Source organism: Gobio gobio, assembly GCF_949357685.1.
Source record: "Gobio gobio genome assembly, chromosome: 15".
Classification (NCBI taxonomy): domain Eukaryota; kingdom Metazoa; phylum Chordata; class Actinopteri; order Cypriniformes; family Gobionidae; genus Gobio; species Gobio gobio.
Window position 1 is genome coordinate 39,788,460 of NC_137108.1, and position 16,078 is coordinate 39,804,537.

Sequence of the window (16,078 nt, forward strand, 5' to 3'; positions counted from 1 at the left end):
TTTAGTGTTTCAGGGCCTTAAGAATTATTTTTTCTGTGCAAAAAGCTTGTTTGCTGTAGCCTACAGTAGACCAGAGATAATTCTCAATCCTGAAGTCCTCCCTCTGAGAACAGCCAGCACAAGTGTCAGTCATTAACATATGAAAGGTCTTCTTCACACCTAACAGTCTTCAGTCCTAGCACACCCAGCAGTGTTTCAGCTGTATATGTCCGTGAAATTTCACGGATTCCTGTATACGTCCGCATACGTGAGGTTTCCGGGTTTTTCTGGAAATATACTGTTCCGTGTTACTCTGATCCGCTTTTTCCCACATACATCCGGTAAACATCAAATTACACAGGAGTATACCATGCCCGGATAGTGCCGGATTTCAGTGTTTTCATGCAGTGTAAAGTAGACAGACATCTAGTCTATTCTAGTCAGACATCAGACATCTAGATACAGAATTACAGAGAGAAACAAATGTTTTTTTGTATGTGTATATATACACACATACATTCATACATACATACATACATACATGCATACATACATTAGTTAATGCACTGTGAACTAACTAACATGACCAAACAATGAACCAATTAAAGTGACAGTAAAGACATTTATAATGTTATAATTTCTTTGTATTTTCTTTCCTATTGTGATGATTATCGGAGTAAAATGGCTTCTCGAACAAACAAAAAAATGTAGGGTGGAAAATGTAGTTTTGCCATCTCAAAAATAAATTACATTTTACAGTACAGTAAAATAAAAAATGTTATTTTAAATTTTACAATATTTTACAGTATTATTTTTTTTACAGAAATTTGAATCAAATAAATGCAACCTTGGTGAGTATAAGAGACTTCTTTCCAAAACATTAAAATATCTTACCAACCGCAAACTTTTGAACAGTATAGTGTTATTTTTAAAGTCAGTTATACACTATATTGCCAAAAATATTGGGACACCCCTCAAAATCATTGAATTCAGGTGTTCCAATCACTTCCTTGGCCACAGGTGTTTAAAATCAAGCACCTAAGCATGCAGACGCTTCTACAAACATTTGTGAAAGAAAGGGTAACTCTCAGGAGCTCAGTGAATTCAAGCGTGCTACCGTGATCGGTTGTCACCTGTGCATTTGTGAAATTTCAGTGGAGCAGTGGTGTAAAGCACGCCGCCACTGGACTCTAGAGCAGTGGAGACGTGTTCTCTGGAGTGATGAATCACGCTTCTCTGTCTGGCAATCCGATGGACGAGTCTAGGTTTGACGGTTGCCAGGATAACTGTACTTGCCTGACTGCATTGTGCCAAGTGTAAAGTTGGTGGAGGGGGGATTATGGTGTGGGGTTGTTTTTCAGGGGTTGGGATTTAAAAGACTGTTCAGTGCTAGGTGACTATTTAACTGAATAGCCACAACACGCTCCAGAACTTTAGCTAAGAATGGGAGGTTAGAAATGGGCCCGTAATTGGACAAATCAGAAACATCACAGCCAGTCTTCTTAGGACTGGTGTAATGGCAGCTATTTTGAATTCCAGAACTCAATGATAAGTTCACAATTGAAGTCATATGAGGGCATATTGATGCAAGGCAGTTCATAATAACCGAGCAGGGAACCGGATCCAAAATACTAGTAGTTGAATTCATGGACTTCACTGTACTCATAATAAAATCAACTCCAACCATTTCAAAGTTTGAAAAGTTTGAAAAACTAGCTCACCTGGGCTGATAGTGATTAAAGAGCTGTATATGCCCTCAATCTCACCAGTGAAATAATGAAGAAACTTCTTACACTGGTCAACAGAGGAGTGAACAATGACCTTAGTTGGTTTAAGAAGATTATCAACAGTCTTAAACAAATTTAGAATTAGTTTCAGCATTACCAATGATGCTTGAATAATAGTTCTTACGTGCAGTATTCAACGCATAATGGTAAGCAGACTGTTGTTGAGTGTAGAGAAGATTTTTTGTACTGCCGTTCTAATTGCCTGCCAGCAGCTTTCATTAAACGTAACTCCAGGGTATACCATGGACAGAGTTTCCTAAAAGTAACAACCCGTTCTCGCACAGGTGCAAACTCATCCAGAAGTGCAGATAGCATGGAATTATAGTGCTCTACAGAGTTAGTAGTGGGAAGCCCAGAGACAGAAGTCGAAAAGAGTGAAGTCCATGTGCTTGATGTTATGAAATGTAATAATGCGCTCAGAAATGGATCGTGAAGACATAACATTCGTGTCAAAAGTAATAAGTCTGTGGTCACTTATACTCATATCAATACCATCAAGAGATTGGATACCAACATCAGCAGAGCAAACCACATCCAATATATGGCCCAACCTATGGGTCGGAAAAGTAACATGCTGCTTAATATCAACACCATCCAAAATGTCCGAAAAGGTAGCAGTTTTAACACAATTAGGATGATCAATATGGAAATTGATATCACCAGTCAACACCATAGCAGGACAGAGTGGAAAGTGTCAACAACTTTTCAGAGATTCAGAGAAAAATAAAGGATTTGGACCTTTCCAGACCTTGAGGGCAGGAGGTAATATGCATGAAAGACCAATTGGTAGAGGACACCCACCACAGTAAGCTAAAATATCTAAACTCTTAAAACCTTTATTACCTTTTGGTTTACTTCTATGGGAATGAGACCTTTGTATCAGTCGCACTAAGAGGTTTCAAATTATACCAAACATGTATAGTAATTGTTCACACCAACACCAACATAGGCCCTTGGTGAATCCCAGGCCATCTCAACATGTGGAGAGGAGAGATGAGGAGGATGAAATGTAAATTAAGGTGATTGACTCAGTGTGGCTGAGCCTTGGGTAGGGATGCCGCTTTCACAAGAGAGAGTTCAAATGTAAATTTCCTTTGTTTTCATAGAGAGTCGCCATCTCATACAGTTCTTCCAGTTTCTCCAGTCTTACACTCCAAATTTGTTATGGTGACATTTCAGACTGTCCCCTATCTGTGTGCCAAATTTCATAGCTTTCCCACAAGCGGTTCTATGTGCTGCCATAGACTCCCATGCATGGCGAAAGAATAATAATAAGAACGCACCTACACACCTTCGGTGCTTGGTCCCTAATAAGCATTGTAGTCATTCAATTCTGGCACTTGAATGATGTAATGGTGATAAAATATTTTTAATATTTAAATATTTTTTTTATTAAATTTTTTTTTGTTTTCTTCATACAGTCATTAGCAGATGGGCAGTAAGGCCGATGCATTTCGGACACAGCCCTTGACACCAGTTGGTTAAAAGGAAAGTGAAGTTACTTTGAGAATAGTTCCACTGTAGCATCATTAGTTTGCAGACGCCACATGGATGATGTATTATCTAATGCAGTGACATTTGAAATGTATCCAAAAGTGTCCAAATACTTTTTATGGCCACTGTATATTATTATTAAGCCATGAATATCAGATAATGTTTTGCATTTATGTTTGCATGTTTGTATAAGATGACCTGTTCCTTTCTGATGGGTACTCATTTGCTTTATTGCTCAATCATACAATTGGCTTAAGCTAATATTTGTGTGGTGGCCGTTAACCAGATTTTTGACATATCTGTAATTTTGCATTGGCTGTGAGTATGTGCGGAATCTGATCTGGTCTGACTCATTCTTTTACCTCCATCATTATATGCATCAAGGGAAAGATAAGTTATGGCCAAAACGCCTCCTTAATCAGGTTTTGGTGTCATTATGATAAATCTCAGAGACGTGTTTACTGGAAGTCCTGAGAGGTTATCTATCAGTTCCTGCCTCTGATCACTTTAGATTCGTCTGTAAATGAGATGTTTTAAATGAGTTCAGAGCCACAGCTGTGCTCTTAGAGGACTTGGGGAGAATCCACACGGTGTGATTTATCGATAGAGGATGCCGGGTGAACACTGTGAATCTGAAATGCGTGTTTGTCTGAAATATTGTATGTAACTGGAAATATATGGGAAGGAAAAGTATGTGGATATATATATTATAAAAATTTAAAGAAGTGATACATTGCGGCTGGGTTTTAAGTCAAACGCAGTCAAGTCTCTTGTCCTTGATGTATTTATTATTTGGCTTCCATAAAACCTCATGCTTCAAGTTATCTTGAAGGCAAGGAGAACTCAATGAACTCAATTGAATGAATAATGCATGATTAATGCTAAAAGTATAATTGTGCACATGTTTTGTATAGTTTACTTAAAGTCGCCCAGCAGAAACACTGAGCAGGTAAACCCAGCTACATCATAAACAACGTTAAATGCTCTTCTGGGATGAATATCTTTTCATTATTTTACTTCGCTTGTCATTTTGAGAGTTCATAGTTTTATATTTGCATGTTATTCAATGGCCCAGACGGCCCATTCTGGTGATCTTCTTGAGTTTGGAAGTAGATAAACATACGGTCTCATTCTGCTCATGTCTGCAGTTAAACTATAATGACTACTCCGGGGACTTCTGTGCCTTTGAAAGATGCCATTCAAATGAATAAGTGACTATAAACACATTATGTGCAAACCTTGTCAGCATAATTGTCTCCAGCCTGTAACCGGCTCTCTTTAATTAGTTTGCATAAATCACTACTGTTAGTATTATTAATTAGTACTCTAGATAGAGTACATATTATAGAGTACTGCATGAAATGAAAAAAAAAAAAATATATATATATATATAGCAGTTAGCCACGAGATGCCATGTATTACAGTGCTTTCACCACAATTAATTTTAATCTGGGTTAATATCTGTCTGTCTGTCTGTCTATATCTATCTATCTATCTATCTATCTATCTATCTATCTATCTATCTATCTATCTATCTATCTATCTATCTATCTATCTATCTATCTATCTATCTATCTATCTATCTATCTATCTATCTATCTATCTATCTATCTGTCTGTCTGTCTGTCTGTCTGTCTGTCTGTCTGTCTGTCTGTCTGTCTGTCTGTCTGTCTGTCTGTCTGTCTGTCTGTCTGTCTGTCTGTCTGTCTGTCTGTCTGTCTGTCTGTCTGTCTGTCTGTCTGTCTGTCTGTCTGTCTGTCTGTCTGTCTGTCTGTCTGTCTGTCTGTCTGTCTGTCTGTCTGTCTGTCTGTCTGTCTGTCTGTCTGTCTGTCTGTCTGTCTGTCTGTCTGTCTGTCTGTCTGCCTGCCTGCCTGCCTGCCTGCCTGCCTATAGCTATCTGTCTGTCTGTCTATCTCTATCTGTCAGTATGTCTGTCTATATCTATTTGTCTGTTTGTCAGTCTGTCTGTTTGCCTGTCTATATCTATTTGAATGTCTGTCTGCCTGTCTGTCTGTCTGTCTGTCTATATCCATTTGTCTGTCTGTCTATCTCTATCTGTCTGTCTGTCTGTCTGTCTGTCTGTCTGTCTGTCTGCCTGCCTGCCTCTCTGTCTGCCTCTCTGTCTATAGCTATCTGTCTGTCTGTCTATCTCTATCTGTCAGTATGTCTGTCTGTCTATATCTATTTGTCTGTTTGTCAGTCTGTCTGTTTGCCTGTCTATATCTATTTGAATGTCTGTCTGTCTATATCTATCTATCTATCTATCTATCTATCTATCTATCTATCTATCTATCTATCTATCTATCTATCTATCTATCTATCTATCTATCTATCTATCTATCTATCTATCTGTCTGTCTGTCTGTCTGTCTGTCTGTCTGTCTGTCTGTCTGTCTGTCTGTCTGTCTGTCTGTCTGTCTGTCTGTCTGTCTGTCTGTCTGTCTGTCTGTCTGTCTGTCTGTCTGTCTGTCTGTCTGTCTGTCTGTCTGTCTGTCTGTCTGTCTGTCTCTGTCTATCTCTATCTGTCTGTCTATCTCTGTCTATCTCTGTCTATCTATAGCTATCTGTCTGTCTATCTCTGTCTATCTATAGCTATATGTCTGTCTATCTCTGTCTATCTATAGCTATATGTCTGTCTATCTATAGCTATCTGTCTGTCTATCTCTATATGTATGTCTATCTATCTGTCTATCTAGCTGTCTGTCTGTCTGTATATATAGCTATTTGTCTGAACGTCTATCTATATGTATGTTTATCTATCTGTCTGTCTGTCTATCTGTCTGTCTATCTCTGTCTATCTGTCTGTCTATAGCTATGTGTCTGTCTGTCTATCTCTATCTGTCTGTCTGTCTGTCTGCATATCTCTATATGTATGTCTATCTATCTGTCAATCTCTATATGTATGTCTGTCTGTCTAATGATCTATCTTTATATCTATCCATATGTCTATCTCTGTCTATCTATCTGCATGTCTGTCTGTCTGTCTGTCTGTCTATCTCTATATGTATGTCTATCTATCTATCTAGCTGTCTGTCTGTCTGTATATATGTATGTCTGTCTATCTGTCTGTCTATCTCTATCCGTCAGTCTGTATATATCATTAAGATATACATTCTATTTCAGCCTCAAGCTGTTAACAGTTGTCGCATCCGGTGTAGAAATAGTGCAAGGGTCATTTACTGGGGAACTATTGAGAAACCTTGACCCCAGTAAGTGCTCTCAGTATTTGGCTAAGAGAGTGGAAAGTAAATGACAAGAAACAGCTAATGGTTGTTTGGCATTAACATCGCTAATTGGAATCAATAAAGTTAGGAATCGAAATGTTCTCTGAAAAATGCTTACTGTCTTCCAAAGGGTTTTTCATTTATCTTGATCATTTACCATTTAAATGTGATTTTAATGGTTTCTAAAGGTAACATTCAAATGGAAAAAGTTGTGGATGACACAGTCCTCTGCTTTAGAAGAATACTACAATCCTTGGCAAAGTACAACCTAATGTTCCTCAGAAACATCCTCACAAAAAATGTGTGTCCTCTGCTAGGAGGATTTGTGCACATTTTTTGTGAGGATGTTTCTGTATAAAACAGACATAAACAGAGTCAATGAGGCAGGACTGAGGTCGGAACACACAATCATTTGAAATGACTGAATTGAATCACTGAAGCTTCCTGCATAGTGATGCAGTGGAATGCTCTTTCTGCTCTTTGTCATGACTAATCCTCTTTACTGGATAAAACAGATCTGTAGTGTTGTAAATGTGCTCCCAGGGCTCTGTTCTTTAATTCTAAATTGCAGGTTGCTCCTTCATTGGGGCACAGCAATTTACTAGTTTAGACAGGCCTGAAAAGCAGAGGATGGTGTGGTGCGGCACGGGCCTCTCGCGTTATTAAATCATTGTTAAAAAACATGATTGCAAAATTATGTATTTCATGAGAATACATGCTAATGAATGGCTGTCAGAAGAAAGATGCTTTTGCAGTCATGTGGTGCAGTTACATCATCTACCAGCAGGGGCTAACCGGAATGAGCTAACCAGCCAAACCATGACCTGTCGGTAATAAGTGACTTCTGTTCTATTTGTAACTTGGGTGGGCATGTTATCCTTGGTTGTTGGTCTTGTATGGTGGATGTAGGTGTAAATGTGCATGCTGATGCATTACTGTTCATGCATATTACCGCAGGATAGTGCTCGGTTGGAGAGCTCTACAGAAGAAAATGAAACTGTGAGAACATGAGTCAGAGTAAAGTACAGTCCAACATCCCTCTCTTGCTCCCTCCATCTCTCCTGCCATCTTTGTGTCTCTGATTGTGTCCCGCTGTCTAATAGAATCAGAGGCATGAAACTAATCTTGGTCGCAGGCCCAGGAATTCATGTGTGTGTCTGAGAGGTTGTCGTGTTCATTTGTCCACAGAAGTGTTTGGTGTAGAGGTATTCAGTGAGTTATTTTCTGCTTCAGAGATAAAACTGGCACAGATCCATTCACATTGTATGGGTGGATGCCAACAGCTCAGTGTAATAAAGCAGAAAATGTGTTAAAGTGTTAATGATAGAAGCTACCTGTCATTTCAAAACATTGCTCAACAATTTAGAGTATCGGTTAAATCTTTGCTGCTTTTTAATCGTTTCAGCAATCCCAGAGGATCCTCAGGTGGCAGAGGCATTTTACTTCGTGGATGAATTTGAGTCATGCTCGGAGGCAGATTCAGATGGAGAGGAAGACTCAGAGGATGATCTCCCCACAGACCCTTCCTGTCAGACATGTGGACAGGTGAGGAGAGATCCGCCGCCAGAGAGAAGCTCTTGTCAATCAGCTTGTGTGACTGTGTGATATTTACATTTAAAGATGTCTCGATAAATTGTACACACTATAATTAGAGTTTTCATATGAGATCTATCAGCAAAACAAAACTAAAACAAAATAATATAGCATAAATATATTTACAGTCCAAGATATACACTCTTTTCTTGTAGCTACAAACTAAAGGGATAGTTCACCCAAAAATGTAATTTTTGTCATGAATTACTCACCCTCATGTCATTCCACACCCGTTAGACATTTGTTCATCTTCGGAACACAAATTAAGATATTTTTGATGAAATCCGAGAGCTTTTTGTCCGAGCAACGCATGCATATTGTGTTGACTCAAGACCGGAAGTTGTTCTGTGTTATTACTTAATAAACAATAATAATTAGAAATAGGAGTTACTGTAAATAATTGAAGAATTCAAAGCGATTTAAGAGAATAAATAAATAAATAAGAATGGTAAAATAAGTTCTAATAGTATTTATGAAGTAACCAATGCTTTTTAAATGTGCACACATTCACTCTTATTCCTAAACGCAAACGTTTCTGGCCTCATCGTCACATTCATTTATGCATTACATGAATCATCATCACATATTTTCAATTCAAAACGGCAAAATTTCATATAAAGTTGAGTAGTTTGCATTACTAGATGAACAGTTGTTGAATACTTTCATCTGCTTGCATCCACAAACTCTTATTGCGTTGTGACGGTGACAGTAAATCTTTGATTTGATTGGCCGTCTTGATCATTTTGACATTGACGAGCGCTGTTAGACCACTAAGGTAGAGCAACCTAAAAAATTGATCAGCCTAAAAATTTTACCTTTAAAACTTTTTGTCATCCTAAAAACAAACAGCTTAACTTTATCTACGTTAAAATGTTAAAGGGTTATTAGTTCACCCAAAAATGAAAATCGGAGAGAATAGTTTTTGTGCGCAAAAAAACCCTAAATAACGACTTACATAGTGATGACGATTTCAAAACAAGGCATCATGAAGCTTCGAAACGTTATGAATCAGCGAGTCGAATCAGCGGTTTGAATCGCCAAATTTCAGCAGTTTGGCTGTTTTACACGCGATCCGAATCATGATTCGGCTCATTGATTCATAACGCTTCGAAGCTTCATGATGCCTTGTTTTGAAATCGTCATCACTATGTAAGTCGTTATTTAGGGTTTTTTTGCGCACAAAAACTATTCTCGCCGATTTATAAAGTTATTTTAGAACCACTGTAGTGAGATGGACTTTGTAACGACGTCTTTAGTACCTTTTAAGGGTCTTGAGAGTGAACCGTGCCATTGTGCCAATGGAGGCCTTTCAGAGCCATCAGATTTCAACTAAAATATCTTCATTTCTGTTCCGAAGATGAACGGAGGTCTTACGGGTGTCGAACGACATGAGGGTAAGTAATTAATGACAGAATTTTCATTTTTCTAACCCTTTAAGAGAAGACAAATAAAATGAAAAAAAATATGAATTCTATTATTTTTTTTATTTTGTTATTGTTCAGACAAAATCATTGGCTCTAAAACCACATTTTTATTTCAATATATGCTGTTTTTTTTTAACACAAAAATTTCCAGAAAATTAAATGCATCACTGATATGCATCACATGTATCGCTGATTTCAACATTGATAATAATCATAAATGTTTCTTGAGCAGCAAATCAGCATATTAGAATGATTTTTGAAGGATCAGGAGTAATGATGCTTGAAGTTCAGCTTTTTTGTCAACACAGGAATACATTTTAAAACATTTTAAAATACAATAAATCGACAAACAATAGATAAAACAGACAATATCTATCACAATAATAATGTTTTTACAGTATATTTGAGCAAATAAATGCAGCCTTAGTGAGCATAAGAGACTTTTGAATGGTAGTGTATGGCCCGGTCTCACAAACAGGGCTTAGATTAAGCCAGGATTAGGTCTTAGTTAAATTAGGACATTTAAACATGCCTTAAAAAAACATTACTGGTGTGCACATTGTACAAAAATGTATTTGTTGCATTGCAGATTTGAATCTAAACTGCATCAGCTACCCAAATATGTTAATGCAATATTTCCTTCTATTCTCAAGGTATATCCTCAAGTATCCTCTTTTCCCTTCCCGTATCTTTTTGAATTATTCACACACTAAACTCAAAGACACCCTCAAGTCTTAATAAGCTTTCATTGACAGGATCATCTGTTTATGCATGGAATAAGATGAATTCAATCATATTTCACACGCACTCAAGTCCACAGGTAATCGTTAATGTACAGGTAATATGATACCACTTGTCTGCTGTATTATTGTCCGCATTATGCAAATGCATTTTGCTCTCAACCGAGCTCAACCTCATTATTGCAGATACTTTGTAGTGCTGGAGTTCAGTGACACAACAGCAAACACATACGTTCAGATCAGGTGCGATAAAGCCAGGGGCTCATCTGGACTCACAAGAGATCACGAACTACCTCAGCAGACTCTTAAAGCGGCAATCCAATACCAGGCTTCTGCACGATTCGATCAGGCCAGCCGAGAATAGATTAAAACTATTTGTCACCATTGTGAAATAGGGGGGAAAAACTCAGAATCGTGATGGTATAAGTATGAAACCAAAGGAGAGAGTGGAATAGACTTCTGCCCCAGTGGATATTTGATAATTAGCTGGCTCTCAGTGAGAATGAAGCTGGCGGTATTTGTGCTGCCAGCCGTGGCCTGGTGAGATTCCCCGGAATGGAGGACAGAAGAATTGCATTTTGTAAATAGCTGCATAATACATAGCTGGTCCTTCTGTGATGGTAGTTTTTTATTTTCTCATTTCAATGTTTAGCACAGATGGCATGACTTGAAACCCTTGAACTGCCCAAAGGCCTACCCTTCCAACACAATGCATTTGTGTCTCGTACGCAGTGAATTTGGCACTGATTTCTGCAAACCAATCGCAGATTGAATATGGTTTTTCTTTCACAACATTTTGTTTCTTCAACCTTTGGCACTTTTATTGTTGCTACTTTTCAAATGCATTTTAATATATAGACCCAGACCAGACTTTTAATAATAAAGGTGCCCTATAATGAGTTGAAACAATATTTAAAATTGTTCTCTGATATCTACATAGAGGGTATGTGGCTTATTTAAGGGCAAAAATTGTACAGATACGGGTTTACAGGTCAATTTACAACCCTAGAAATTGTCCCTAGAATACAAAAAATTGTCTGTTTTTGCCTTATTTGGAAGGGTCATGAATTGTAATGTAGAGTTCTGCTCTGATTGGCCGTTTCACTGCGCGTCAGCAGCCACTCATGCAATGTTGTCATGACAACCGGTACACAGCATTCACTTCAGGAGGTTACTCTTATTGTATTATTTCTTATCAGATATACCTTATAGAAAAGACGCGAGTCACGTTTGTTTCTATTGAGCCTGATTTCTCAAAATGGTGCACGTGTGTGCTTATCCTGGGTACCACAGGAACACTAACGACCGAGCTCAGTATTTTGACTGAATAATACGGTTTCTTTCTTGCAAAACCTTATAGTATACCTCTTGAACACTTTCCATATATGGCGCGCACGTCTCACGTGATACTTTTGTATCATTTTTGTAATGTTTTAGCCTGGTCACTATTCACTATCTATTCACTGGACTATTTTTTTAAATTTCTGCTTTTGAGGTCCGAAAAAGATAGAAGGACATAGGGCATTGGGACAACAGCAGGGTGAGTAAAAGATGGCTTTATTTTCATTTCAGGGTGAACTATCCTTTACACGTTAACTCATAACGTCAGCAGCAAGCCTGTAGTGCTCCTGTCAGAAACTGAAGCTTCCGACCCTCGATCGCCCCCCGGTGGTCGGTCCCAGTATAGCTCCTAAACCCCACCCCTCCATGTATTTGAATGGACGCGAGACACACTAAACAATTCAATTACACTTCAAATAATTGTTTCCTAAAGATGGTTTCTGTCATTTTAGGCAGTTTTTATTACGATGATTTCATTTCAAGTGTTCGTTTTTTAAATAAGTTTAGTTTTAGTGAGTTATGTGATGCTATAAAAACGTGGGGTGTGACGTCATGATTGACAGCTGAGATTGACGACTTCTCCGAGTGAAGTTGTCACTGAGGCACTAACTGACTTTTTTCTGGATTTTTGGGAGGAGATTGGAGCTTTAGCTTTAATTTTTACATTTCTATAACTGTTTATTTCACACCAACACAATGAATTATTATGCATCTGTGAGAGTGTGGGCGGGCTCTTGATAATCGCGCCTCTACTTCCTGTTCTCTACTGCGCAACTCCGGTCCCGAGATCGCTACTGCGCAGACTCGGTCCCAAGATGTCAGTGCCGTGAGCGGGCCTATGAAAGCTTCAACTATGTCAGCGGAAGTCAATGAAGTCGCGTCGTCCATATTTTTTTACGGTCTATGGTCAACAGTCACAACTTTGTTTTTAGCATTGTAAAAACATTTTAATTATTGTAATGTGTCTTCGTATGATTTTACAATAATAGCTTCTTCACTTTGAATCACGAACTCTAAACAGCGAACTGGGTAGCACGTAGGGCTGGACGATTAACCGAAAAGTAATCGAAACCGAAATGTAGAACCTCTAACCGACGTAATTTTCCCATGTCGGTTATTTCGGTTTACACGTGACTCCGCCCAGTCAGTTTGCAAGCACACGGAGAGATGCGGGAGCAGTTATCTTTGTTTATAGATGCTCTCAAGTACTATGGTAATTGCATGTTTTACAGTTTATACAGGTACGTTAATCTCCGTTCTTATATGCGCTGATACACACACAGAGACGTCACGCGCAAGCCTTGAAGTCAGATCACTTTCACTTGCGTCCTCGTGAAGTTTGTCAATTAAATTAGTTTAAAGACTTGCCAGTTTGAACATTTAAAGCGATTGTGCACTATTCAAGAACAACGTTATGGAAAACTTCTCCGTTCAGTGCTCATGAGCTTTCTTCGGTGACACAGAGAGCCGAGCCGCATCTCCGACAACACGCGCGTCCTGAACCCAGATCAGTTTCACGTCCTCACAAAACTGTCATTTGTATGTGTTTTAAGGCCTTTCATTTTGAACATTGAAGCAATTTTAAACCATCAGATGTGTATTATGTTGAACTAATGCCTGATATATTGTGACTCACAAACACTCAGACAGCAGCTTGCACATCACGTGAAGATTGCGCGCAGAGAGGAGCGCAGAAACTCATTGTCAACGCTGCCCTTTGATTCATTACTAAAGTAGCTTAGAAACTCAACCGTTATAGCATAGATTTTAATACCTTTGAAGTACAAACCACAGCTTCATAATAAATAGAGACTGTATGACTACTTCACACACGCAATCACTCTCTCATTAATGCATTCAAATAAATGTAATGTAGGCCTACTCTGCTAATGTATCTGTATCTAGTGTACAACAAACAGAAATCTGCCCCATAGACAATAACTGCTGAAAGTGAACCATTTCCTTCAAGTATTTTAAAATCACAATGAAATTCACTTTTTCATTAGAAAAAAATACCCCACCTTTTAATAGTAGAAAATATTTACAGTACAAACCTTGTCAGTGAACTATGAGGTCAAAAAAAAGGAAAGCAAGAAAAAAGAGAGCAAAATAATCGTTCATTTATCATAATTGAGGTAAAATGTTCAATTAATCGAGATTTTTATTTTTGGTCAAATCGTTACAGCCCTAGTAGCATGTAAATATGTTGTTTGTACAGTACAGTTTGACAGTATAGTACTGAAGTGGATAAAATCACTACTTACTGCTTGCGGGAATATAGTTGGAATTGCCCCCTTCTTCAGTATCAGACGCTGAGCGAAGCCTGCTTGTCCCAGGTTAGAAAAACTGTCCGTGGTAAAATGGGCCGAGCAAACTAACAACTTTGAATTAAATTAGTTGCGGTATCCGGTTATAGATAAACATCAACCATGCCTGTTGACAGTTTTGTTCTGTGGGAAGGGTATGAAAAGTCCTCAAATCCCCTGCACAGCCTGGAACATAACATTTATTTCCATGATCTGCCATTTTCGCTGGCCTTGAACATGCAAATGTTGGGGGCGTACATATTAATGATCCCGACTGTTGCGTAACAGTCAGTGTTATGTTGAGATTCGCCTATTTTTCCGTGGTGTTTTTCACGCACGAGATTTACATATGAAGAAGGAAGAAATGGTGTTTGAGACTCATGTGATTTCCATATGCTGAACTCTTGTTATTCAACTATGCCAAGGTTAATTTAGTTTTTCATTCTAGGGCACCTTTAAAATATGATATCCACCATGGAAACATCTTTTTTAAAACTGATAGTCATTGAGTGAAATAATCATAAATAATTTCCATATTTGGGTTGTTAAAAAACAATTGTTAACTTTTACAGTTGTTGTTTAAGTCTTGTATATTAAATGTGCATAATTTCATCAAACGTTAAAATATAATAATACGAATTAAATAATCAATATACTATTAGTAGTACTTTTTTGTGTATTTAGGATATATAAATCTATAAATGTATTCCTGTGATGCAAAGCTGAATTTTCAGTATCATTACTCCAGTCTTCAGTGTCACATGATCCTTCAGAAATCATTAAAATATGATGATTTGCTGCTGAAGAAACATTTATGATTATTATCAATGTTGAAAAACATTACAGCAGTGTTGTAAAACATTTTTTAGGATTCTTTGATGAATAGAAAGTTCAACCGAACAGTATTTATATGAAATAGAAAGCTTTTGTAACATTGTACTATCGTTCAAAAGTTTGGGGTCGGTAAGAAAGAACTTAAAGAAGTAAAGAACTTAAAGAAATTAATACATTTATTCAGCAAGGATGGATTGAATCGATCAGGTAACAATTTGGTGGAAATTAGCGTTTGATGGAAATGTTCATGTTTCACAAAAATTAAAAAAATATTCCTGTGATGAATGTATGTGCACTTTTGGACATTTTTGGTACATCATTTTTAAAACTAGTAAGAGTGTGAATATATTTTAGAAGAGGTTATTGTCTAAAAGTCTACAAGGGCAAAAGTGCCCATAGTTGAAGAAACACCTTATTATGTTGCTGATGGACCTTTAGTCCTGCTTCAAACTCATTTTGTCTGTATGTTCATTGAGACTTTCATCAACAAGGTGAATGCCTCAAGGGAGTATAAAAACCTTCAGGTTGCCACTATCACGGTGCCACTTCCTCCCTCCAGGTCATGTTATCATTTCAGATAACATTCCCTTTGATCCGAAATGGTGTTTATTGAACCTGCATTTCAAGACCCTTGTGTGGCTAGACTGTCATTAGGAAGTCTAGCCACAATCACAGTTTGATCTAAACAGAAGAAACCCTATAATGTCCTCTAATATTATAATGTCTCTGTAAGTAGGCCAGAAGGAACATATGGTGTGTCTCAAGCATCCTCTAGCATACACCACAGCCTGAACGTGTCCCCTTTATGTGTGTCACAGGACAGTGACCTGGAGGCCATGATCAGACACATGGAGAATGTTCTGGATGGTGACTCAGATGGTGAGTATAGCTTATGGTATAGCCTGCTCATTCCACACAAGAAAATGTATACAATATCGGTGATAGGCCTATGTACCAATACAACCCCACTGGCAGGTACACTCCATTATCAACATGAGATATATTGCATCTTTCTCCAATACTGACTGGCCAATTACTTGAGAGGTCAGTGAGCAGACACAAAACTGCCCACTGAAGGTCACAGGCCTGTAAAAATGATACATTCTTCTGAAGACGTGAGCACGCTCATTTAGCTCCATACACTTAGAGTGGATGATCAATTTGCTAGTTTCACCCCTCTCAGTGTGTGATATTGAGGATTTTTGTCTTGTTCCTGATGACTCCGAAGTGAGAATGTCAGGAAGCCTGTCTGTCTGCCACTTGAAGCCATGGCAACATTGATTAGGTAATTCACGTGAGGCTATTTACAGGCTCTGACCACATCAGATAAGTTCTGTGCATTTCCTCATCAATAGAA

At 38.1% G+C, this 16,078-nt stretch overlaps 1 protein-coding gene across 1 annotated transcript in view; it reads left to right on the top strand.

Annotated features, from left to right (window-relative positions):
- The window catches only part of nek11 (NIMA-related kinase 11), a 111,060-nt gene that overhangs the window by 62,089 nt on the left and 32,893 nt on the right, over window positions 1–16,078 (top strand). The window contains exons 13-14 of the mRNA XM_079836114.1: window positions 7,889–8,028; window positions 15,540–15,600. Coding sequence (XP_079692240.1) covers window positions 7,889–8,028; window positions 15,540–15,600 — 201 coding nt within the window. The remainder of the gene's footprint in view (window positions 1–7,888; window positions 8,029–15,539; window positions 15,601–16,078) is intronic.